The sequence below is a fragment of the Camelus ferus genome, chromosome 4, assembly GCF_009834535.1.
Source record: "Camelus ferus isolate YT-003-E chromosome 4, BCGSAC_Cfer_1.0, whole genome shotgun sequence".
NCBI classification, from domain to species: Eukaryota; Metazoa; Chordata; class Mammalia; order Artiodactyla; family Camelidae; genus Camelus; species Camelus ferus.
Window position 1 is genome coordinate 68,350,855 of NC_045699.1, and position 25,805 is coordinate 68,376,659.

General features: G+C 54.4%; 1 protein-coding gene across 1 annotated transcript in view; it reads right to left on the reverse strand.

Annotated features, from left to right (window-relative positions):
• The window catches only part of FAM102A (family with sequence similarity 102 member A), a 34,327-nt gene that overhangs the window by 2,765 nt on the left and 5,757 nt on the right, over positions 1 to 25,805 (reverse strand). Inside the window, exons 2-10 of the mRNA XM_006181875.3 lie at positions 9,087 to 9,207; positions 8,865 to 8,894; positions 6,631 to 6,747; positions 4,878 to 4,924; positions 4,562 to 4,719; positions 2,339 to 2,443; positions 2,064 to 2,256; positions 1,490 to 1,611; positions 1,328 to 1,397 (exon numbers count right to left, since the gene is read on the reverse strand). Coding sequence (XP_006181937.2) covers positions 1,328 to 1,397; positions 1,490 to 1,611; positions 2,064 to 2,256; positions 2,339 to 2,443; positions 4,562 to 4,719; positions 4,878 to 4,924; positions 6,631 to 6,747; positions 8,865 to 8,894; positions 9,087 to 9,207 — 963 coding nt within the window. The remainder of the gene's footprint in view (positions 1 to 1,327; positions 1,398 to 1,489; positions 1,612 to 2,063; positions 2,257 to 2,338; positions 2,444 to 4,561; positions 4,720 to 4,877; positions 4,925 to 6,630; positions 6,748 to 8,864; positions 8,895 to 9,086; positions 9,208 to 25,805) is intronic.

Sequence of the window (25,805 nt, forward strand, 5' to 3'; positions counted from 1 at the left end):
CTTGGAAGTACTTCACAAGCAGGCACTGTTAACTGGCCCCATTTTGCAGAGAGGGAAACTGCAGGCTTGGAGAAGGCTCAGAGAAGTTGAGTCACTTGCCCAGGGCTACACAGATGTTAAGTATTGGAGTCTGTGGGCTCACAGAACTGGCACAGACCGTACCCAAGCCCTCCTGAGCACCAGCTCAGCCATGAGCTGCACCCATCCTCACAGTAAGTCTGCACCCAGCCCCACTTGACAGATGAAGAAATTGAGGCTCAGAGGGATTATGAGGCTTGCTAAGAGTGCAGCAGAAGATGGGGAGCCTGATCAGCTCTTCTCCCCAGTGAGGCCAGGCCCACCCCTGGGATCTAGGACATTACAGGGCTCAGCATACAGCTCTGCAATGACCTTGCTGCCAAATAGATTGGTTCTTCCCTCCTTGAATCTCAGTTCCCACATCCTCAGAAGGGGCTGGAGAGGGGTATCACAAACCCCCAATGAGGTACCCTCTGTTTCTTTCTTGGGCACCCCACCCAGGGTAGCTCAGAAGGTGGTGGAAAGACAGCAGTTGCAATTTCCAGCCTTGGCCAGCAGGGGTCAGCAGAGGAGCACCAGAGGACAGGTCTGGGGACCCTGGGTGGCCCAGTCATCTCCTCCTGCTCTGGGCCTAGATGTTAAATGCGCACTTTCCCACCCAGCCCACAGGAAACCAGGGGAAAGCCTTCAGCACAACCCTGCAGGTGGGAAGCTCCTCCATTCATTCATTCATTCATTTATTCATTCAGTGAGCCAGGTACATGGCAGACATGCTGTAAATGATGGTGAGAGGGCATTCTATAAACTGTAGAGTTTGATCCTACCGCCCCCTCATCTCTGAATATCTTGCAGGCAGAAATCTTTGTTGCTCACTGCCATATCCCCAGCATCTAGCTCAGTACCTGGTATGTGTAACTGCTATGCAATAAGTATTTATTCAATAAATAAACAAGTCATCACCATCATTTTTTAGGGGTTCCCAGACCCAGGAGGAAGGGAAAGTAAAGTGGAGTCCAAAATAAAGATACATTAAACCCCTGCTGTGTGCCCAGCTTTGTGCACTTTCCAAGGTTACCCTTGGGACCCTCAGATCAATCCTGGAGTGTTGTTCCAGGTTTCCAGGTGAGGTGGTGTGGTCCACATCATTTGACAGATGGCCAAACTGAGGCTCAGAGAGAAGTGACTGGCTCAAGGTCACAATGACAAGAACTGGCATTCAAATATAGCTCAGTGGGCTGCAGAGACCTAATGCTCTCACCACCGTGCCCCAGAGCCACCATCATGACCCACCTCCAACCTTCACACCTACCTGTTGGCCAACTGGATGCCACTCAGGGTGGTGGAGCCATCGCGGCTCACGAATAGCCGGAGGTTGCTGTCTGTGGGGACAAGGGGAGGATGGAGGCTGAGCAGGCGGCACAGCCAGAGGGCCCTGGGCATTGCCCCCGGCCCACTTGTGTGGGCAGCTTACCCTCACTATTGCTGCCGTCCGTGAAGTCCTGGCTCTGCATAATCTTCTCCACGATGTCGTCAGCGTCGATCCGCGTATCATCCACCCAGGTAGGGTGGCTCTCCACCGAGTCCTTCTTCCTCCTGGAGCGGGGTAGGGCAGTCACAACAGTCAGGGCAGTAACAGGCAAGATGAGAACAGGAGCGAGCACCTGCCCCACTCAGGAGGCTGAGTGCACATGACAGCTGGTCTAGATTGTATTCATTTAACCGTCACATCAACCCTACGTGTGGGGGTTGCTATGACCTGTTTTAGGGAACGGAGGCCCTGAGAGGTTAAGTACCAGCCTGTGAGAGGCTGCAGAGCACAGAAGCAGGCAGGGACCTAAGGGACACTAAACCACACACAGCAACTGCTAACTGAGCATGCACGCTAGGCTGTGGCGACAGCCTCATGAGTATCAGCTGGTTGAATAACCATCACTCAACCCACTGAGGCGGAGGCCCTGGTGTCCCTGAGTGACAGGCAAAGAAGCAGAGGTTCAGGGAGCCGCCACAGGGGTCTGTTCTCCAGGAGCACTTCTGGTGAGACTTACCGAAATGACCGGTCCGACAGATGGGGCCGAGGTGGCCGCGGTGGCTTCTCGGGGGGTCGGTGCTCACGCTCGCTGCCCTCGGGGCCTTCCACAGTCATGCTGAGGCCGCCCGAGGCGCTGCTGCTGGTGGACGTGTTGCGGCGGTGAGTCAGGTCCGAGAGGCTGGAGGAGCGCGAGTGCTCCGTGCTGTAGCCTGGCGGGCAGCCCGGGGGCGTTCATTACTCGGGAGCCAGAGAAAGTGGAAGGCCAAGGGCACAGGCAGGGTGGGCACTCACCGGAGATTTTGGACTGTTGGCTGGCGTAGCTGGAGTTCCGGGAATGGCCGGAGTGGAATACCTCCTCGGGGCTGGAGAGGTTCTGGTCCGGCTCCTCTGGCACCCCTGGAAGTGGGAGAGGGGCAGGGGTTACTAGTGTGCCCACTCTTCACATGTTCTCTCACTGAGAGTAGGGGGGCGGGCAGCACACTATGTGTTCCCATTTAATAGACTGAAAAGCTGAGGTTTAGGGGAACAGCAACCTGCCCCCAGCCACAGTTCACCACTTGAACCCAGGTTCCTTGGTTCATTCCACAGATAGCTGTTAGGGACATCCTCCATGCAGGGCACTCTAATGGGTGCTGGGAACAGGAGACAGGGTGTCACAGGTACACATTGGTGGGAAAGAAGAATGTGGAACAAAAATGGTCCATAATTAACCACAACTGGCAAATGGCACAGAGCAGGGAGAAGTGCCTATGGGGGTCTGACCCCATCTGGGCTCGGGGAAGGCTTCTCTGAGATGGCCTTAATGTTGAGACCTTCAGGATGTGTGGCAGAGAGCAAGCCAGATAAGACATGAGGGAAAGGGCCTTCCAGACAAAAGGAACAGCATAAGCAAAGGCCCTGAGGCTTGAATGAGCTTGGATCGGTGGAGCTGGAGTGGAGCAAATAAGGGTGGGAGGAAGTGGCCCACAGTGCTGTCCCAAATCACCCACAAGCCCAACTCTGAAACACGCTCTCAGGCACTGGCAGCAGGAGGTGCAGGAAACCAGGCGGGGTCTGCCCAGGGCTCCATGAGTACCCACCAGCCAGTCCTCCTGGTCAACAGAGGAAGCAAAGACTCATTCATCTCCCCTTCAGAGATGAGCACACTCAGGCCACAGGCTGGACCCCAGGCCTGCTGTGACCTCACCCAAAGCCACATGGCTTTTCAAGTCCCCAACAGGCTCTCTGCATCTGGGGTGGGGGTTGCAGGGGTAGAGAGGCTTTTGGGGTCTCAAACTCTACCCCTTGTGGGAGAGACACCCCTTCTATTGCACAAAAGACACCATATGTCCTGGGGTGGCCCAGTCCCCAGATCTCTCCTCTGGGGACCCCTGCCCTGAAGCTGGAGAGAGTAATGGAGCTGGGAAGCCCCCAGATCCTGCATGTAGCACCCAGGCTGAGACAGGTAAGAAGCCCAGCTTTCTGCTCTGGGTCTCACCTGGCTGGGTCTGCAGGAAAAATGGGGTAGAGGAAAGCTGGCCCTGGAGGTCAGAGGATCCCTCACTGCTCCCAGCCCCTAGGGGCATAATCTCCCAGGAAACAGGGCCTGAGGCCCTACGCCCTAATTACTCTTGTGGCACAAATTAGGGCTACTACATGCCACCTTGCTTACTGATCAGCCTGGGGGCAGTCACCTCCCACCTCTGAGCTCACCCCCAGGGACGGGGTGCAGGAGCCAAGGCTTAAGCTCAGGGAGCCTGCTTCACCCTGCACAGCACTGGAGATGGGGAGGCGGTACAGGCCAGAGCCTTCTATTCTGGTAGCACCTCCCCTTCTTAATTGCCACACTGACTCCTCTGGGGATTCAGGCTTATTTGCATTTTTCATAACATTAGTAATAATGAGAGTTTAATGGAAACATGTGCTGGGAAATACAGAGCACGTACTATGTGCCAGGCAAGGCACGCATGTTTGCTCAGTTCATCCCCAGAGCAACCCAGGACGTGGTCACTACTGCTGATTCCATTTCTCAGAGGAATGCTGAGACCTGGAGAGGCCAAACGGCCGGTCAAGGTCATGCAGCAGGTAGCAGAGCAAGAGCTCAGAGCACATCCCTCTGCCAGAAACACTGTGCCCTACACCCCAGATTCAGCTCAAACACCACCCCTTCAGGGAGCCTTCCCTGGTCGTTTCCAGGCGGATGCCTTCTGTGTCTCTCCCACATCTGTAGGTGGACATGCATTTGACTTATTTGTAGTGTCACTGACACCGTCTCTCCTACTATACCAGGAGAGCCACCAGGTCAGGGCCCCACAGCAGTCTCCATCCAGGGCGCTGCTGTGATCCTGGGGCCACACACAGCACCCGGACTCAGGGGAGGGGCTCGGACGACTGTCTAATGGAAGCACGGGTGAGTGAATGCCATCCCACTAGCGTTCTCTGCTCGGCAAGTATCCCCCTTGGGACCTAGGGCCACAGGGAGATAAAAGCCTTCAGCCATGGGGTGGGGTAGAGAGGGCAGGTGGGGAACAGTACCTGAGCTTAGGATGGTGGGCCGGGCCTTGGGGGGTCGGGACCCCGTCAGGGAGTTGGTGCTGCTGCTGCCACTGCTGCTGGTCCCACCACCCTTACACGTCAGCTGCAGGGAGGAATCCTGGCCTGGGATGGAGATGGACTTGGCAGTGGATGGCGGCCTTGGGAAGACAGATGGGTATGACTGGCGTGCCCCACTTTGGGGTCAGAAAAAGACAGGGGAACCCAAGAGCCTGGAGGAGAGAAAAGTCCCTGTCCTCCCTCCTCCAGTGTCCAGGACAGAGCCCCCAGCCCTCAGGAGGCCTGCACCAGCACTCACGTCTTGAAGCAGGGGTCTCCAGAGAGCAGGAACATTCCAATGGTGACCTGTGCAAAAGCGGGAGAAATCAGCCACGCCTCGTCCACCCACTCAGCCCAGGGGCCCGGCCTCCCTGCAGCCCCCCTGCTCTGGCTTCAGATGGCCTTGGACTCTAATCCTGTCTCCGTCCCTCACTGGCCCTGCTGAAGCCACCAAACCTCACTAAGCCCCAGTTTCCTCCTGGAGAGGACAAAACTGATCCTAACAGCTGCGTCGTGGGATAGTGAAGAAGACGCTGGGTGCCTGGCACAGAGTGATCAAGGAGCGAAAGTTCGCTTCTGTCATTTCAGAACTACGACTAGACTGAGCCCTCAAGGGTGGGGCTGCAGCCGCTCTCCATCCTCAGCGGCCCTCACGGCCCTCAGAGCAGGCGAGGCAGGCAGGGGGAGGTTTCCTCAAGCCTGACTTGGCGTCGGAGGCTCACACAGTCCAACGCAGAGGGCAGGGGCTTGTGAAAGTTTGTTGAAAATAAAGTAAAGCAAGAAGCCATTAGAAATGTAACATCCACTTGGGCAAAGATTTTGGCAATGGCCCAAACAAGGCAAGGTCTGGGTCCCCAAATCTGGGCTGGGACAGAGTAACAGGCAGAAGGTGACAGAGTGGGAAAGGGGTGCTCAAATTCCAGAAACACCTCTGATAAAAATGGTAACCTTTTTTTAAATGGATTATTTCATTTGACCATGGTAGCATCCTACAAAGTAGGGGATGGTCCCAGGCTGCAGACAAGGGAACTGAGACTCAGACTCAGAGGAAGTGACTGAGCTGGCCTTGAACTCGAAGCCACCAGCCCCCAGGGCCCCCATGATCTGACATGAGGGTGCACAGGGCCACTGGAATGAGGCTGAAAGGCCTTGGTTCTCACAACAACTAGCCTGGACCTTTTCAGGTGGCTCTGGTTTCCTCTGCAAAAGGTCCAGGAAGCCCCAGAGTCTCTGCTCACCACCTCTACCCGGCTCCGCCAGGCACAACATGCTCCTGCTGGGTCAGCTTGTAGAGGTGTGGTTAGGACAAGACTGTTTTCTCAGCCAGGTGGGAGGGTGTGGAGGCGAGGAAGAGAGGTGTGCTGGCAGCAGATGCCCAGATATCTCTATTCCAAGAGGCCAAAGGGGCAGGTGCCTGCGGGGAGGGTGTTTCTCTGGCCACTGGAAACCTGCACGTGGCTGGGCCCTCTGAGCAGCTGCCAGGGTCTGCCCGGGTCCAGGGATGGCAGGTCCATCTGCTCCGATACTCTGGGAGCTCAGGCTGCCTCATGACATATGGGGCAGTAGTTAGGAGCTGGACCACAGGGTCAAGTGCCAGCTCTGCCTGTGACCCCGGGCAAGTGATCTAACCTCTGTGCTTCAGCCCCCTCCTCTGCAAAACTGAGATCAATAACAGACACCACACCCCACGGGGCTGTTGTCAGGCATCACAAGATAAGGGGTGGTAAGCACTCAGGGATGCTGATCTCACCAAAAGTGCTCACCAAAGCCTTAAAGAGACTGTTGGGTTCACCTCCTGACTGCAAATTATGGATGGAGAAACTGAGGTCATGGCCAAGTCAGGCCTCTCTCTGATGGTGGTTTCCTGACCCCAGGGCCCACGTCTTCCCAACATCCCTCACTGCCTGTCTTGGGTGAGAACCTCCATTTTTAACAACCCTCCAGAGGACAAGGAGCAAGTCTTCCCCTGCCCCTTGGTGGGAGGGGGCAGATGAGGCAGCAGAGCCCCATACCTTGAGGATGGAGTTGTCCTGTCGGGTGTTCTTCGTGTCATATCCCTCCAGCAGGCAGCAGCGCACCGTGGAGCCCGAGCCTGCAAACTCGGCCAGGTTCAAGTCAGCAAAGCCCAGCTGGGGGGACAGGGGAGAGTGTGGGTGCAGGGCTAGCAGCCCAAGGGTTAATTTGGCGAGGTGGGGAGGTGGAGGGGAGGCAGAACCCCTGGGCCCGCCCCACAGCCCAGACTGACTGTTGCATAACCAGCACCCAAGGACAGAGGCCCTGGTTGGCGGCTCCAACGTGGCAAAGCCAGGAGCTCACATCCCTGAGCAGCGGCACAAAGCGCCCTTTGTGCGCGTCCCAGTGTGCATCGGGGCAGCGCCGGAGATGAAAGGACACTGTTGTCTGTGACACAGACGCATTGTTCCCTGGGAAACAAGGCCGTGCTGTGGGAGCCTCCAGGCCAGTGGACAGGAGGGGAGGAAAGGCCCGTGAGAACTTGGTGTTGGGATGGGTGGGCAGGAGTCCCTGGTGGGAGCTGGAGTGAGGGGCTGAGGGAACTCCCAGCTGCTCCTGGGGTGCAGATGGGAGTAAGGCATGGGGAGGGACGTGAGCAAGTGTGAGAACAGGATGAATGAGCTAAGAAGGTCTCTTAGGTGGAAGCCCCGTCTGCCAGACCTGAAGGCTGAGGTGAGAGGGTGCTAAGCCTGGGGACTCAGAGGACGAACCAAGCCAATCAGGGACATTTCCTGAGCACCTGCTGCATGCAAGGCTCTACTGCACAGTTCGGGGCACATGCTCCAGAATCAGGGACTCAGGTTCAGATTCTAGCCCTGCCATCATCTCAGAGTGACCCCCATTCTACAGACGAGGAAACTAAGGTTCAGAGCAGGGAAGTGACTTGCTTAGGGCCTCATGCACCGTAACTAGCAGAGCCAGGCCTGACACTAGGCCTGACACTAGGCCTGATCAGCATCTAGTCTCACCACCTTTCTGGGCCTCAGTTTCCTCCTCTGTATAAGGGGAGCTGAGCCTGTGGGGAAGCGTGATTAGGGAACGGAAGGGAAGGACCTGGAATGGCAGGTCTGACACATGCTAGATGCCTGATCAACGTTTGTCGGGGGAGGTGGGATGCTCCAGCTGTTCGCTGGCATGTTCTTTCCTGGCTGGGCAGCCGTCCGGAGCCACGTGCATCAACAAGAGGAATCTCCACCCTGACAGCACCTTCCACAGCCTGCTTCTAGCCACCTTGCCCTCTGCTTCTGGAGAAGGCACGAGCGCCCCGGCCAGGGCAGAGCTCCTGGCCCAGTCCGCTAAGCTCCCTCAACTCTGGTCAGTGGGAAGGACACACCCTGCACAGCACCTCCCTTCCATGCAGGGTGAGGTGAGGCAAAGGCACTTCCCCTCCGACTGAGCTCAGCCCCTGCTGTTGGGTGCCCCGTCCCCCCTGCCCCGGGCCACAGAGGGTGGTGGGCTGAGAGTCCCAACAGAGAAGGGTTATAGGGCAGAGCAGGCTGATTCAAAGCCGGAGGTAACCCTTTCAGAGCTGTCTTCCTGCATTTCCTCGAATAGAAAAGGTTTTAATGTGTAGGCCTGAACTGTCTGGGGGCGCAGGGAACGCCTGCCGACAGCACAGGTGTGCAACAGTGGGGACTGGCTGAGGCCTCTTCACCCAGCCACACGGTGGGACCCGCCACTGTTAGAAAGCAAGAGGAAATTGGTGATGACACAAAAAAGTGCCCATGATGTGTTGGTAAGTAAAAACCCAAGCTGGAGAATCTGTTTAGAACAAGTCCCTCTTGTGTGTTTAAAAATCACATCTGCATGTACGTGTACAAGTACACACACAGGGTGCCCCTTATATGACTCTCTAAACTATGTGCACACGTTTTCTTCACTGTGCTGTACATACGATATATTCGTACATATTTTTTTCTTAAAAGGTCTGGAAGATCCTAACAAATTAAAATAGTGGGGTCTGAGGAGGGGGCAGAGAGAGGAATGGGGTGGAAGCCACCCTTTCACTGTGGGAACCTCTGCACTATCTGTGCTGGAAGGAGCATCCACTGCCTTTACATGAAACACAGAGACTACCAATAAAGACTTCAAAAAACTCATACATCTCCTGGAGGGTGTGTCTCCTGTTTGGGACAGAGAGGCAGCTGGAGGTTCTGCTAGGAGCTTCTCTCAGGCCTGTCTCTTCCCACCCATCCCGTCCCACCCCACTACCCCTTCACACAGCCCTGCTTACCTTGGAATAAGTCTTCCCGCCTTTCAGCTCCTGCACGGGAAACAGACACAGGTTGACTAGGGAATCCCGGGGACCTCATGGGTCTCCCCAGTCCGCCCACCCCCCAATCTGACTGCCAGGGGAGGAGGACAAAGAAAGGGGCAGACTTACTCACTCAGGAGGTGGGTCTAAAGCTACTGGACCAGTGGCCCCATGTGCACCCCCAGTCCCCGCCAGCCTCACCTTGCGCACTGACACACGAAAGATGCAGGGGTCCAGCAGGCCGGTGGCCGGGTTGGCGCTCATCTTACACACGAAGGTGAACCTCTTCCGCCACCGTACACAGTTCTCCTGCACCTCCTCCCTGCGGGCCAGAGGGACAGTGAGCACAAGGGTACAGGGTCTGCCTTTAGGGAGGTGAGGACCCTATTACCTGTGGGGGTGGGGAGAGGAACTCTCACTTTTCAGTTTGTATCACAGAGTGACTATTTTCATAACAAGAATCTGCTTGTGGAAGTATTATAAAACCACCACCACCACCAAAAGAAATAAATAAATAAAAAATGAAAAAACACAAGGCAGGGGTGAGATCAGGCTAGGGGCAGCTGCTCCGTCTGCTCCCAGAACCTCCCGCCCCCCACCCCCAACCTTGCTCTGGGGCCTTAGGCAGCTCCTTCGGCTGCCATTACCTCCTATCAGCTGACTCCCACTGGCCATCGCAAGTGACCCTCACAGCAGGGTTCCCAGGATGGACTACTGGCCCTTTTTACAGATGACAAGACTGAGGCTAGGAAACTGCCCGGTATCACACAGCCAGGAAACAGCTGGCCCTATGCCCAGTGCTACCTGGCTCCAGAGCCCCCTTCTTCACTGTGAGTAACAACGACGACAATAATAATAATAACAGCTAATGCTCAGACAGTGCTTCCCACTTGCCAGGCCCCACTCAAAGCATTTTACAGAACCAGCTGCCACTGGAGCCTGCTCCAAGTGCTGGCAACCCACAGTCACGCTAACCCTTCCAGCAACTGTCTGGAGCAGCCACTCTCATTAGTCCAATTCCACATTCCAAGAAACTGCAAGTTCTGGGGCCAAGACCCCAGCCCAAGGCCACCACCACAGAGCAGAACAGGAACTTGAACCCAAGCAGCTTGGCTCCGGTGCCACATGCTCAGCCCTCCCCTCTCCAGGGGGACACCACTTGGGGCCCTCACATTCCCTGACACTAACAGGGGGCTAGACTTCCAGCCCCTTGACCTCCTCCTGGGTCTGTGGAGCAGGACCAAGCCCCCATACTCAGCACCCTCAATGGGAGGCACCTCGTGCCCTGGGAGCGAGTGGGAGCCAGTGGAAGCAGCTCACCCAGCCGCTCCAGCTGCTGCGGGGGCCCCAGCAGGCCCCGGGGGTGGCAGTGGCACATGGCAGAGATGAGCTCCCTCACAGCCCGCCGGGAAGGACCGTGCTCAGGAAGGGAAGGGCCAGCACGAGAGATATCATCGCCAGCCTCATCCCACCTGACAGGAACGGCTGAACAGACAGCTGAGGAAGTGACCGCTCCACATCCTGGAGACCTGAGGGGCTCGGGCTAACGGCCAGATTGGGGCCCGAGGGCAGAGGATCAGCTCAGGTTGAGCATCTCCTGAAGGGCTTTCTTGCTTCTCACGGCAACCTGGGAAGGTAGACGTTATGCCGCCCCTTCTGCAGCCAAGGGCACTGAGGCTCCCAGAGACTGCCCAAGGTCACAGCCCCCAGTGATGGACACAGCAGCATCTGAACTCAGGACTGTTCGACTGCAGAGTCAGAGCACTCCGCCATCACCTCGGTTCATGGGTCAGGGGCCCAGGAAAGCCTGGCAGACGGAACCCACTGAGGCTGGGGGGCCAGCAGTGCCCTGCTCTGCACCCAAACCATCCACCATGTCTCTGGGTGCCAAGTATGTGCCAGGTGCTGGACTCTGCAGTGGACTTGATTCACAGGCTGACACTTGACAGTCACCCAGTGATGACTCAGTGTCACCAGGAGAGGGCAGGGGGAGGGCTGAGTCAGGGGAGGTGACTGGCCACAGGGAGGTGTCATTCAAGCTCAGATCCGATAAAGGGTGGGGAGTACCAGTGGGAGAGAAGTCCCCAGCAGAGGGAACAGCATGAGTGAGAAACGAACATACTCTTGGTTTCTCAGCCGATGAAAGCCCCCAAGCCACGTGTATATGAGGAGCTCCCTCCTGGCCCAACAAGGCTTTGAGGACGTGACCAAGGTTTCCCCATATCCTGCCAGGGCTGTGACAAGGAACAGCAGGCCTCGGTCAGGCAGACCTGGGCTCAGAGCCTCACACTCACTGTGCAGCTTGGGCTGGGGCCCAACCTCTGCATCCTCATTGGTACAATGGGCACACCACGCACGGACTGGTGGGCACCTGAGAGCACTCAGTAAGGTGAGCCCCACAAAGGGCCAGGCCTAGGGAGGTCCGTGAGACACATCTCATGGGATGAAGACACTGGGCCTCTAGAGGGACCCAATCACCAGAATGCTCTGACCTTGTTAAGAGGGGGAGCTCCAGCAACCCCTGCAGGCAGGGGACAAACACAAAAGGTCAGGGCTAGAGATGAGGGGAAGGAAGGGAGCGTTCCCAACTGCCGGTAGACGTGGGCAGGGACCCTCAGGAAGCAGGTGCCACAAGAGGAGTGGGACCCCTGGGCTCGGGCATCATCTGACCAAGCCATGCCAGCTCTCCTCATTCATTCAAATAATTGTGCGCCAGTCTCTATTCTATGCACTAGGGCCACAGCAGTGACTAGCTTACATTTTGCTGGGAGTGAAAAGGAAGAACTAAAACTATCATTACTGGCAGATGACTTGATCTTGCATGTAGAAAATCCTAAAAATGCACCTAAAAAACTACTAGAATACATAAGTTCATCAGGTTGCAGGATACAAGATCAATATATAAAAATCAATTATTTCTACATACTAGCGAATATCCCCAATGAAGGAAACAATTTCATTTACAATAGTATCAAAAAAAATAAAATATATACGAATAAATTTAACAAAAAAAAGTATAAAACATATATTCCAGGAAACCATAAGACATTGTGAAAGAAATTCAAGAAAATCTAAATAAATGGAAAGACATCCCATAGTTGTGGATTGAAAGACTTAATCTTAAGATGATACTACTCCCAAATTGATCTAAAAATTCAACACAATCTCAGTTGGCTTCTCTGCAGAAAACTGATGCATTGATCCTAAACCTTGGAAATTCAAGGGACCAGAATAATTAAAACAATCTAGAAAAAGTAGAACATAATGAAAGGATTCACATATCTTGATTGCAAAACTTCTACAAAGCTACAATAATCAAGAAAGTGTGGTTCCAGCACAAGGATAGACACATAGATCAATGGAATGAAGTTGAGAGTCCAGAAATAAGCCTTCACATTATGGTCAATTAATTTTCAACAAGAGTGCCAGCGGGGGAAAAAATGGCCTTTTTAACAAAAGTTCCTGGGACAGATGGATACTCACATGCAAAAGAGTGAAGTATACCCATTTCTTACATCATATATAATTAACTCAAAATGGACTGAAGACCTTAAGTTTAAGAGCTAAAACTATAAAATTCTTAGAAGAAAACATAAGGGTAACTTTTCATTCTTCATGATCTGGGATTAGGCAACAATAGTTTCTTAGATATGACACCAAAAGTACAAGCAACAAGAGAAAATACAGATATACTGAACTTCATAAAAATAAAAAAAAATTGTGATTCAAAGAACATGATCAAAAGTGGAAAGACAACCCAGAGAACAAAGGAGAATATTTGCAAATCATATATATGGCAAGGGACTTGTAGCTAGAATATACAAAGAGCATTTACAACTCAATAATAAAGACAAATAACCCAATTTTAAAATGGGTAAATGATCTGAATAGAGACTTCTTCAAAGAAGATACACAAATGGCTAATAATACATAAGAAGATGTTCAACAACATTAAATATCTGGGAAACACAGATCAAAACTATAATGAGTTACCACTTCCCACCCACTAGAATGGCTATAATCAAGACAGATAATAACAAGTGTTAATGAGTATATGGAGAAATTGGAACCCTTGTGCACTGCTGGTAGCACTGTAAAGTGGAGCGGCTGCTTTGGAAAACAGTCTGGCAGTTCCTCAAAAGGTTAAACAGAGAGTTATGATATGACTCAGCAATTCTACTAGTAGGTATATACCCAAGAGAAATGAAACATATCCACACAAAAACTTGTACACAAATGTATATAGTAGCATTATTTATAATAGCCAAAAAGTGAAAGCAACCCAGATGTGCATCAGTTGGTGAATGGATACATAAAATGTGGTATATCCATATAATAGAATAGTATTCGGGCAATCAAAAGAAACTAAGTACCTAGAAAACACTATACATAAGTGAAAGAAGCCAGTCATAAAGAACTATAAATTGCATGATTCCATTTCTATGTAATGTCCAGAACAGGTAAGTCCATAAGAAAGAGAAAGACTTATGAGTGCCAGGGGGTGGGGGAGTTGGGAAAAAATGGGAATGATTGCAAATGGGTATGGAGCTTCTTTCTGGGGTGATAAAAACGTTCTAAAATTGATTATGGTGATGGTCACACAATTCTATGAATAAACTAAAAACCACCAAACTGTACACTTCAAATGGGTGAACTGCATAGTGTGTGAACTACATCTCAATAAAACTGTTACCAAAACAAAATAAAAATGGTGGTTCAAATAAAGAGAGAAAAATAGAGAAAACAAGGAAGGTGGGTAGGGAGTACTGGATGGAGATGAGAAGGTAAGGGCTGCCACTTTGGGCAGGTGGTTAGAGAAAGCCCTTTGGCAGTGACATCTGAGCAAGGGCTGCAATGAAGTAAGGATACGAGGTGAGCAAAGACTTGGGGAGGAGCTGTCCTGATACGTGAACAGCAAGTGCAAAAGCCCTGAGGTAGAAACACTTGGCAAATGGAGAAGCAGCATGAAAGCCAGTACTGAATGGGATTGTGGAGGAGAGCAGGGGTGATGTGGTTGGCAAGAGAGCAGGGACTAGGTCAGGCTAGACCTCAAGGGCCATGGTGAGAACTTTGAATCTTCCTCTGACAGCAGCTCATTCTTGCCACTATGGATTCCGGCTTTAGACAGAGGCTCAGAGCAGCCCCAGAGGAGGTGGGTGGAAGGGTGAAAAGAGAAGAAACACTTCCCAACCAGCCAGAGGACCAAGCTTAAAAGCAGGGAAAGCTAGGGGGCATCTAGGGTTCCCAGACCCTCTGATCTCCACACACCCCTCCACTGGCTCGAGCCAGTCCCAGAGTTGGAAGCAGCTGCTGGAGGCTGAGAAGGAAGTTCACCGTGCTGGGCGTGTAGAAACACCCAGAGGAATTAGGATTAGTGTCTGGGAACAAAAGCTGATATCGAGTTATGGGCCCTCTCCCTTCCCCTTTGTGAGTGTGCCATGGGAACGCTAGTCAGGAAGCCTGAGGTCGCCAGCTCATGGCTCCTGCGGGCCTGGCCAGAGAAAGCCACGTGGAGCCCTCCCAGGCTCAGGTAACAGGCAGCTTCCTCTCCCCTGCGGGAAGGTGGGCCAGGGCAGGGCTCACGGGATCAGTGCTGGGCCTCCCTCATGTTTCCACAAGGCTCTAAACACACACTATTAAATGCCACCACTCCCACGGGAAGAAGCTCACAGCCGCGCCCTGGCCCACCCCAGGAGGTCACAGCAGGGATAAAACAAACACCTCAGCAGTGGCCATTTCCTGAGGCCCCACTGTGTGCCACCTGGAACTCTTCAACATCGAAAGTGGGGTGTTATCATGGTCCACTTGACATATGAGGAAAATGAGGCTCACAAAGAACAGAAACTTACCCACAGTCACAGAGCGATGAGGAGCAGAGCATGGTCTTGACTCCAGGTCTATCTGGGACCAGATTCCACACCACATAGCCAGAATCGGCCCAGTCAGGACTTAACCCTGCAGCTGCCTCCAGGGCTGCTCTGGAGAGAGGGAACTGGGTACCCTCGGTCAGGTGGTACAGGGGCCCCAGGCACCGGGCAGGGATAACGGCAGGGAGATGAACACAGGCTCGGGGGCAGGGATGGGGGCTGTTCATTTTTTAAAAAGGCAAAAATTAAGATGCCAAGCAGGTGGCCATGAGCCCCTGCGTGGAAGCTGGCCAGGCCAGGCTTGAGGAAGTCTCAGGGACTAGATTCACTCAAAAACCTCTTATTAAGCTAGGTGCCAGCGACTGCTGAAGGCAGTAAACAAATATAGTAAACAAAACAGATAGAAATTCCTGCCTTCAAGGGGCTTATAGTCTGGCAGTAGGAGACAGACAAAATGAGACAAAAACACAGCAGATGGTGGTTAAGTGCTCTGGAGGGAAGAGGAACCAAGGAAGGAGGCAGGCAGTGCCTAGGTCAGGGAAGCCAGAGGGAAAGACAGCCAGGCAAGGTGTTGATGAGAAGGCGACATTTGAGCAAAGAGCTGAACGAGGTGAGTGACCCACGCAGATACCTGGGGGAACAGCATTCCAGACATGAGGAACAGTCATTGCAAAGGCCCTGAGGTGGGAATGTCCCTGACATGTTTAAGAAAGCACAAGGAGGACAGAGGCCAGAAGGCCATTTGGGGAACGACTCCCAGGAAGAGCAGAGGCCCAGTGCAGTGCTGCCAAGAGCCCTGAAGGGTGACTAGGATCCTAAAAGCTGAGCATCACCTGACACCCACTGTGAGGGACTGTGGCCCTGGGAGGAGGGACAGAACCTGCCTGGGCGCCATGGGTCTCTGCATACATTCATTCCCCAGTGATGCGAGGTGCAGTGAGCCACCTGTCTCAGACAGAGGGAGAGTGTGAAAACTACAACAAATGAAAAACTATGACGAAAAATCAAAAACATGATACTCATTTAAAAAAAAAAAAACACAGGACTGTGCAATCCCCACCCCCTGCTCTCCTGATGTGGCTCAGGACAGGCTGAGAACCAAAATGTAAAGATGACAGAAACAAGCCCAGAAAAGACACCATCCAGAACCTGGACTCTGGGCTCCCAAACCGAGCGGCTTGTTCCACCTGCTCAGTGGCAGGAGGAGACAGTGGCCACAGGAAGGAGGGAGCTCAGAGCAGGCCTGGCTAAGGTAGGGTGAGGGACCGCAGGGCCACTGTCTTCGTGTCTATCCAAGAACTGTTTCTGTAATTGAAATTTAAATTGAAAAGTGAGAAAAGGGTGTGAGGTTAGAAGGGCTGGTCAAAAGCAAAAGGGACCTGAACATCCACCTACCTGATTCAAGGCCTGAGCTCACCCTCGCCCTCCAGCAGGATCGGGCGCCCCTTTGGTAAGAGATGAAATGGCCCCGAGCCTCCCTAGCCCAGGGTTTCAGGGCATGAGTCCCCAGCTCCATGCTGCCAGGGACAGGTAATTACAGAGAAGGAGTTTTCAGAGGAGTTTCGTTTTTAGCTTTAAAATATACAATTAGACATCCAAATCCCTGAGAGGCAGGGTGAGCCCTCTCCACCCACCGCAGCCCACTTGGTGGCCATCACAGTGGCAGAATTCAGCTATTTCTGGGTTGTCCTGAAATAGAGCAGAGCACCCTATCAGGCTGGTGTCCTCAGGGCAGCAGAGCTCCCTCGGAGCTCCCCTGGCCCCAAATCCCGACCACAGCCTCTATTATACACCCACAAAGGCTTACTGTAGGCGCCGGCTCGATGCCAGGCCCACGTGGATGTGGGGACACAAGGGAGCAGACCTCCTCCAGGAGTCCCCCGCTGAGTAGGGAGACAGACATAACACAAGTGACTGACAAGGAAAGGGAAGGGGCTATGAGAGTGCTGAACAGATGGGGGGCCTGACTTGGCCTGGGACAGTGATGCCAGAGCTGCGACCTCAGGGCTGTGGTCAGCTGGGTGAAGACCTGGGAGATGGCTCAGGCAGTGGGAACAGCCCAAGAAGACCCAGAAGGAAGGAGGTGGCTCTTAGGAGGAGGCGAGAGAAGGCTGGGGGTGGGGGCGGGATCAGGCAGGTGAGGGTAAGGCTGCACATGTGACGCAGAGGCCCATTACAGGGAGCCTGGACTTCATCTGTAAAAGGGTGATACTGCCCACTGCATGGTGTTGTCAAGGTGACCCTGTAGTGCTGTGTCCAGCTCCTTTCTCCACTGCTCACCCAGAGGGGCAATGCAAAGAATCCTGCCAGCACGGTGTGTGGGTGGCCATGTCTTCCTAGCATCTGCCCCACCATGTGTCAGGGACCAAGGAAGACAGCCAGCCACCATCCAGGCCCCACATAGATGGGAAGCGCATCGTATCTGTCTGCCACCACTGTCTTTCTAGAGCCCAAGACAGAGCTACACAGAGCTGGTCTCACTCTAAAACACCCTCCTGCCCCCCAGGTTCATCTTTAATTAATCAACAGTAAAACCAGGTCCTGTTCATTGAGCTCATTCTATAGAACACACATTTTATATACATAACCAACTGAATTCTATCACAATTTGACTATGTACCATTATCATTCCCATTTTACAGAGGAAGAGACGAGGTCCAGAGAGGGGCAGTACAAGCCCAAGCAGAGTTGGACAGAACAACAGGGTGGGATGCTGACCCAAGGCCACACCACCTCTTCCCCATCTCAGTTTCTCTCAAAAGCAGGAGAGCAAGTGGACATCTGGGAGGAGGGAAAGGCTTCTTCCTAGGCCCCCAGCAATTAAAGACTCCTCAAACGCTGTGAAGGGTGGCAGACCAGGTTGACGTGAGCCACCATCCTCAGCCTCAGATGGAGAAATCTGAGATTCCCAGCAAGAGCCTACCCCAGAGTCTGTGTACCATGGTTCCCTGAGGTTGGCTCTCTGCCATGTCCCCAGCATCTGGACCAGACCAGCATCACTGCCTAGGAAATACAAGATCCTAGAGCCTTGCACCCCCAGGTATCCATCATGCAGGTGACAATGAGTCAGTGCCATGGCTCCCAGCCACAGGTTGCTCACAGCCCCCAGGCTGCCACACCCACACTGTCCCCAGAGACCAAACAGGGACCAAACAGGGCCCTGGAGTCAGAGTAAAGGCACAGCACAGCCAGCAGTGGTCTCAGGGAAGGAAGTCTGGAGAAGGGAGCCCAGGGCATCAGTGGGGCAGCCCATGGAAGGGCTCCAGCCTGACCCCACACCCACCCTCAGTACTTCACCTTCCCCCAGCCGCCTGACTGCAAGCACTCGTCTACACATCTGTCTCGTCACCACTGTGTGCCTGGCACAGAGCATGGCCTGGCAGGGCGCAGCTCAACTGTGGTCATCTAGGGGTGGGGGTGGCGAAGCCCGGGAGGCTAGAGCTTCTCGGACTCAAGCCAACGTTGAAAAATCCTTGGCTTGTCACAAGCGAAGATTCCCAGGCCCTTCCAGAACCTCAGATTCTGTTATGCCAGGGTTTCTCAACCTCGGCACTACTGACATTTTAAGCCAATATCTGTTTCGTTTTGTTTTGTTTTCGGGGGTGGGGGGTGTCCTGTGCTTTACAGGATGATTAGCAGTATCCCGACAATAGTACAGCTCTAGCTGTGACAACCAAAAATGTCTCTAGACATTGCCAACTGTCCCCCCAGGGGGCAAAGTCACAGCCAGTTGAGAACCAGTGCTGCAGGCCTTGGACTGGACTGTTTAAACAAGCTCCCAGGTGATTCTGAGGCAAGAGCTGGGCACCCAGGTAAGAGAGGGCATACCCATGAGAACTGTGTAGGACCCCAAGGACATCCCAGCCCCACTGTGCTCCTGGGCCCTGAGAGGGCTGGTCCCCAGATTCCTCCCCGTTAGCCCCCATGATAAGATAACCAGTGCAAGGCTCCAGCGCATGAATCCCTCCCCACTGACCCCCCCCAGGGGCTGCCACCAGGTCCAGCCTGCACCTCCTCAGCCAAGCCAACTCCATGATCTCCTTGTCCTTGGCCGGGTTCCTGGAGGAGCGAGCAGCCACAGTGATGCAATCAAGGTTCTCGGCTTATGAAACCCAGCCCAGGCTGGGAGAGGCGAGAGTCTAATAAGGAAACAATTTAAATCGACAACATCTGCCTGTGCTTCCCTGAAGAGAAGACAGTACAGCCGCCTGGGGAGGCGCCTCCCGGGGCCCAGGCAAGGCGGCCGTCCAGGGGCTGCAGAGCCTCCATTCCGGCGACGTGGCCAATGTGGCAGCCCAGCAGCATCTGGCTTCTGCCAGGAATTCAGGGCCGCTCACAGGGGAAGCAGCTTGTTGCAGTTCTGACACAGCCAGCCCTTCCTCCTGTGACCCGATGAGGCAGCAAGAAGTTCCTAGAAGTCAAGCCACTCAGGCTTGGTGGGGAAGAGAGTCATCAGGGTCAGGGGTAAGGATTCTGGAGTCAGGTGCATCTGGGTTCAAATCCTGCCTCCACCACCCAGGTGAATGCGCAGGGATGCTATTCCCAATTGATGCAACAGGCCCTCTTGCTTTTATAGCCCAAAAGAAGAGCAGGCTGTTGAAGGGCTCCAAAGTAAACTGCTTGCTTTGACCAAGTGCTGGTCCAACCCCGTGCACCTGGGTGAAGGTGTCCCCACCAACCAGTGTGGTCCAGTCTGGCTCCTGTTTCCCAGGTACCCTCCTGTGTGCCAGGTGCTGCTCGAGCAGGAACCGTCTGCAGGCACGACCACTACCCACTTCACAGATGAGCAAACTGACACTCAGGGAGTCCACAGGTCTCTCAAGAGATAAAGGGTAACCTGTAAGCTCAAGCCCTATCTCAGGAGCCCACTCCCACCCCCTGTCCTGCAGGATCGCTGGGAAAATTCACCAAGATAGAAAAGCTGTTCTCAGGGGATGGCAGCATCAGTCAATGTCCCTGCACTTTATAGGCTGATCCTTCACCACAAGTGTCAACACCAGGGAAGAGGCAGCCTTGAGATCAGTCTTACCCTAAAGAAGGGGTGGTCATCAGAAAAGAGTACACGGTCAGTGGGGCATGGCACTGGGCCAAACCCTTCAAGATCTGCTAGTATTGGGGACCAAAACTGGTCTATCCAAGGTCAAAGGCAGAAGCGAGAAAATGTTCCTATAAAAGTTCATATATCAGCTTCCTGCCTCCTGAGCATTTCCTACTTATTGGGCGCCAAACTGAGAGCTCCCCCTGCCTGACCTCCCAGAATCCACACCCCAAGCCTGGGAGGTAGGTACCATCATCTTCAAGTCACAGGCAGGGAAACTGAGATTCAGAGCACAGAAGCCACCTACCCCAGGTCTGGCCAGGAGAGGGCCGTGATCCAAACCCACAGCTGTCTGACCTCAGAACCTCAAACTAGGCCCCCCATACCAGAGCTAGGCCAGGCTGGAGGCCCTAGAAATTCAAAGCAGGAAGATACAGTTGGCCTATAATAGCAACTTTCACTACCCTCAGGACCCATAGAGCTTCAGGGTTGGCTCTGCTCAGGAAGTTTCCTCTCCTGAGCCTCTGACATGCCCAGCAGGACCACTCACAAGTCAAGGGTGCTAGAGGCAGACAGGCTGGGGTTCAAGGCCAGGATCTGCCACCCACTGGACATTTGTCCTCTCTGAGCCTTAGTCACTGCCCTGCCCTGGCTCACGGGGTTGCTAAGAGGTTTAATGAGAGAACAGGGCCTGGCACATACCCAGAAGGCACTCACGGTAAACGGGGGACACGGCCACTACTATTAGAATTAATTCTGAGACAGATGGTACAGCAGAAAGCCACGCAAGCAAGGCCCCTGATGGAGGCCCTGCTTCCACACCCAGGACCATGGGTCGGAACATTTCCCCAGAACTTGAACCTGGCAGGGACGTCCTGGGAGGTAGACTGGCAGGTGGCCCAGGCATGCTCAGGCTGCTCCTGGCTGACTCACGCCTGGGTGGTGTTTGAATCACTCAAGGAAGGGAAGAAACAGAAGGGAGGGATCCCCATCCCCAGAGCCCGGTTCCTCGAATGGCTGGACTCAAGTGAGTCATAGGGATGTCCCTGTCCTCTGAGCCCCTACCCAAGCCCATAGCCTTTCCTGAAAGCACCCTCCCCACAACTACTGCAGGCAAGTTACTTCCTCTTCCGGGCCTGGGTCTTAGGTATAGTGGAAACAGAAGGAGGCTTCTATGTTGCAAAGCACAGAGGACCTAGAGGTAGGACCTTTATTTCCTTCACTGTTGCTTGCCGAGTCCTAAGGATGGCTGGCACCTGGCACATGGGAGGTGCTCAGTAAGTCTCTGATGACTGAATGAGTGACCTTCATAGCCCTGCTCCCAACAAGAGCTACCACTGACCTTCTTGTGCTGATATTTCCACCTCCAGTAAAGAGGTCTCCCAGCTGTGGTCAGGTCATGTCTTCTGGCTCCCTGCCATCATCCAGGGGTCAGAGGTCATCACCATCTCTGGATCTGCCCCCAGGTGTTCCCACTGCTCCACACAGCATTCCCCATGGCTACCTGGACTTCTGAGGTGACCAGTGAATAATCAGGGGCCACTCAGCCATAGTCATATCCTCTCACAAAACCAGCACACACTCAGACCTGTTTTTCCAGCCATCTTCAGGAGCTCTCTGAGATTCCAAACATAGGACAAAGGGCTCAGGGTCAGGTGGGACCAGGAAGCCCTGACTCACCAATCTCTACCTCCTCCCCAGACACCTGATTCTCCTGAACACTCATGGACTGACTCTAGGCCAATTGCTGCCCCTGTCATCTACTTACTCCACACACATTAACTGAGCACTTACTACAAGCCAGGCCTGAGTGGGACACTGGAGATACATCTGTAACAAGCCTGGGCCTCGATCAGCCTGCATCCAAAATGGGAATGGCCGTTCTCATCCAGGTCCATGTGATCCCTCTTTAGCCGACAGGAAACTTTCAGGAGGTGCTGGAGGACTGGGTCAGGCCTTCTCTTGCATTCAAGGTGAGTACTCAAAGGACCATCCCCAAAGGGAGTGGTCAGGGCCAGAGCAGGCAGGAGAGCCCAGTGCCTCCTCTCCTGCTGTGCTCAGCACTTCTCAGTGAGCTGATGTATCTAATGGTCTCCTTCCAGTTCATGGACCCCAGGTCAGGGAACATGGCTGTCTTGGTCCTTGCACAGGGCCAGGGCAGCAGCCTGGCTCTAATCACAAATGTTTGCTAAATGGGTGAACCACAGGAAGAGAGAGGAAAAACAAGGGAAGAGAGGGAGGAATGTGGACCTTTCCTTCCTGCTCCACCCGTGGATCCCCTCCAATAATTGCCCTGGATTAACACCAACTACTGCCAGCCTTTCCTGAGTGCTTATTCTGTGCAGGGGGCTAACCCACTTAATCCAAGCACCAAAAAGGAGCTCATCAACCCATTTCACAGAAGAGGAAAGCAAGGCTCAGAGAGATCCTGTGGTCTGGCAGCCTCGGGAGCCTGCCTGCCCTCCCTCTAAACTGCGAAGCCCCACACCCAGCACCCCTGCTGGGTTTGAAAGAAGCAGAAGGAAAATCCCCAGCCAGAAGACTGTTGGCAGTTGCCAAGATGAGCTATGGCTCATGAACAGCGATGCTTATCAGGTCGGGATGGTTCGGGCTGCCCTGCCAAAAAGACCCTGTAAAGACCTGAGCACCTCCTCCAGGCTTCCAGTGCCCAGCACCACCAAAAGTGTGGGGCATCTCAAGGCCGCTTCTCAGAGACACATGTACACATCAGCGCACAGCTGGCAGACTCTCAGAACATCCTGTGAAACCAGCCCCCTCAAAGCAGGACTTAACAGGTCCCGGAAGTCCCCTCCAGACATGACCGCCACCCCAACAAAGATAACATCATCCTGATTTGCATCAGGATGGGTTTTTTTTTAATCAAAATGCTTTTGAACTTTATGTAGATGGCATCACACAGCATGCTCTTGTGTCTGGCTTCCTTCCCTCAACATTGTTTTTGACACTGTCCTTGTTGTGAATAGCAATGGCTGTTGCGTAGTAGGCTCGAGTTTTGTTTTTAATCTTTCCATGATGACAGAGGTGGGAAACCACTCCTCTCAGCTGACAGCCACCTCCCCTTCTGCAACCTGGAGTCCCAAGTGGTCAATTCCATGGCTGCCCTTGGTGGTTCTGATTCTGATTCACATCCTCCTGTGGATCCCTGCCCAGGTAAGTCCAAGCCCCTCCCCATGGCCTCCCCCAACTCCAAGCCCGAGGCCACTGGCTCTTCCCTGCCCAGCACTTTTGCCCTGGTTGCTCTTCTCCCACCACCTGCTAACCTACTCACCCCTAGGGCCAAATCCAGCATGGCTTCCTGGAGAGGGGCACTACGGGGGGCAGGGCTGTATCCCCAGGAAGCAGCATGGGGCCACACACACACAAGGTGCTCAGAAAATTGTCCCTGAGGATCTGGGGGATGGGGAAGTCGCAGGTGTGCTGCCCCCACATGTCTGCAGTCTGTCTGCTCTCAGAGAGGAAGTGGTGGGAAGTGAGGGCGCCTTGCATGTGAAAAGGACCCAGACTTCTGCCTTCCCCAGCACCCACCTCAGCACTGGACTGTGTGCCTCCTCCACTCAGTAGGTTTAGTGTGGTTTCAGCTTCCAGGTGCATGGTCCTGTGCTGAGCGGGTAGCCCTGATCTCGGTAGCCCTCCCACCCCCACATGAGCACCCTCACCCCATTTGATAGGGGAGGAAGCTACAAGGACAAGGCTATTGGCCATAGTCACAGAGACAGTGAGTAGCTGCCAAGGTCCCACTGCAGAGCCCAGGGCAGGGACCAGCCTCTGCCTCCTCCCCATCCCCCAAGGAGCAACCCTACTCCTTACAGAGGGTCCACCCAATACACCCCATCAATGCCCTCAGTTGCCTCTTAATCACAGCCTCTGAGCCCATGGCAGTGCCCAGCTGCCCAGTATGCAGGCAAGGGCTGCTCCTGACACACGCTGATACCTCCAGCACCATGGTGGGGAGGGGCAGGGCCCAAGCAGCTGGTGGCGGCCAGCACACGGTCCAGCACTATCAGCGCCCACACTGGTTCAAGGCCAAGGGGGAAAAGTCCCAGCCCTGTGCCAGTGCCAACCCATGGCAGGAAGCCCGAGGACTTAAATGCAACAGAGGCCGCTCCTGCCCACAATCTGGGGCAGGAGCCGGGCCTCACATCCACCAAGGGCCTCTGGCTTTCTCCCCTTCGCTCTCATCCCCCAACAGTCTGCCCTCCACCTCATGTGGGGAGCTGTCTTCTGCCTCCCAGTGTGGGTCCCAGAGCAGGCTGTGCAGAGGCCCTTTCCCACAGGCAGAAGCCCCCTACACCCAGGGGAGCACTCCAGCTCTCACTGGCTCAGAGCCAAGCACCCAAGACCAGGCAGGTTTAAGACAATAGGGGCAAGGAAGTAAACAGACCCCACTGGGGACCCTGAGCTCCAGTGTGAGGTCCAGCTCCTCAGCCACTAGGTGTGCTCCTCACCTGCTCCCACCCCTCCAGCAGTACCCTCTTCCCACAGCACCCCTAGGATCATGAGACAGAGATGGCACCCCAGTCAGTTCTGGCCCACAGGGAAGTTCCAGCTGCCACGGAGGGGCAACCGAGGTGCGCCATCCAGCCCACTGCCCTGACTCAGCCGGGGACGGGAGGATGGACGACAGCGTGTACAAGGCCTGTACCACGTGCCCGGAGCCTAGCTGGATGTCTGACAGGCATTACCTCACTGTGTCCTCCAAAACACTGCGAGGCAGGCACCAGCAGCCCCGCTTGGTGGGGGGGCTGCTGAGGCTTAGGGTCTAAGTACCTTGCCCAAGGTTATACGGGCAACAAGAGGCAGAGAAGGACAAAAATGTCCTCCTGTGAGGGGCAAGGCACCAGCCTGACCAAACAGGCAGCAGGTCCTCCACTGGAGCTTCTTCCTCCCAACTTGCGGGCTGGCCCTTCCCAGTCGACATCTGGGCAGCGTGGGGGCGGGTGGTTCCAGGCCCGCATCTGAGAGCTGTTCTAAGCCCAGGGCACCAAAAAGAGGCTCAGAGACCAAGGGTTTGCAACAACAGGCCTAAGCAGACATCAAGGCCGGGCACAGGCTAAGCAGCTTCAGGCCTCACCAAGGCCACCAATGAATGGCACAGTGTGACCTCAAGGAGAGCCAGAAGGTCCAGGGGTGACAGACCTCAGGTCATGGAGCATATCTGGGGCTCTGAGAGCAGGCCTGGTATCCCCAGAACCCAAAATGTAGCAGGCAAGGTAAAGAATGAAGAGAGACACTCCTCGCTCTCACCCCACACTAGTTCCAGGTCTCCTTCTAAGCAAATCTGATGTCTCTCCCCTGCTCAAACATTTCTGTGGCTGTCTGATGAGGATAAATCTATACTGGTTGCCACGAGTACACTGCTCATCTCCACAGCAGGCGAGTGACTGTGGGGTCACCACATGGCGGTCACCAGAATCCACACACCGAGTCCCCAGGCTCCTGAGGCCTGTGAGCAGACACGCTGGCAACTGTCACAAGGTCCAGGCAGAGCTTCTGAACCCCAGTCAGAACTTCCAGGTATTGAACAAGCAGAGTTCAAAGGCACTCAGGTCCCTCAGACACACAGTGTGGTTACTGCAAAGAACCCTTGGCCAGAGTGGCTCCCAGGACAGAGCTCAGAGTGAGGCACAGGCCTCGGGGAACAGCCCTGGCTCCACAGTGCCAGATCACCTCGGGTCAGGGCTCTGCCACTGCCGGGCTGGCAGGCAGGAGGCAGGAGTTGCCAGGGTGGCACCTGCCAATAGTGTGGCCAGCTGGCAGCAAAGGCCAAGTCAAAGGAGCAGATACCAAGACCAGGCACAAGCTGGGCAGCTTCAGGCCTCACCAAGGGCACCAACAGCAGAGTGTGACCCCGAGGGAGCCCGCAGCTGGCCTGGTGCCACAGCCAGTCTGCCAGCAAGACACTTCTCCACAAGCGCCCACCTCCTCAGGCCCCAGCCTGCGCACAGAAGGAGCTCCAGGGACCAAGCTGGCTCAAGTAAACAAGGGAAGCAGGCT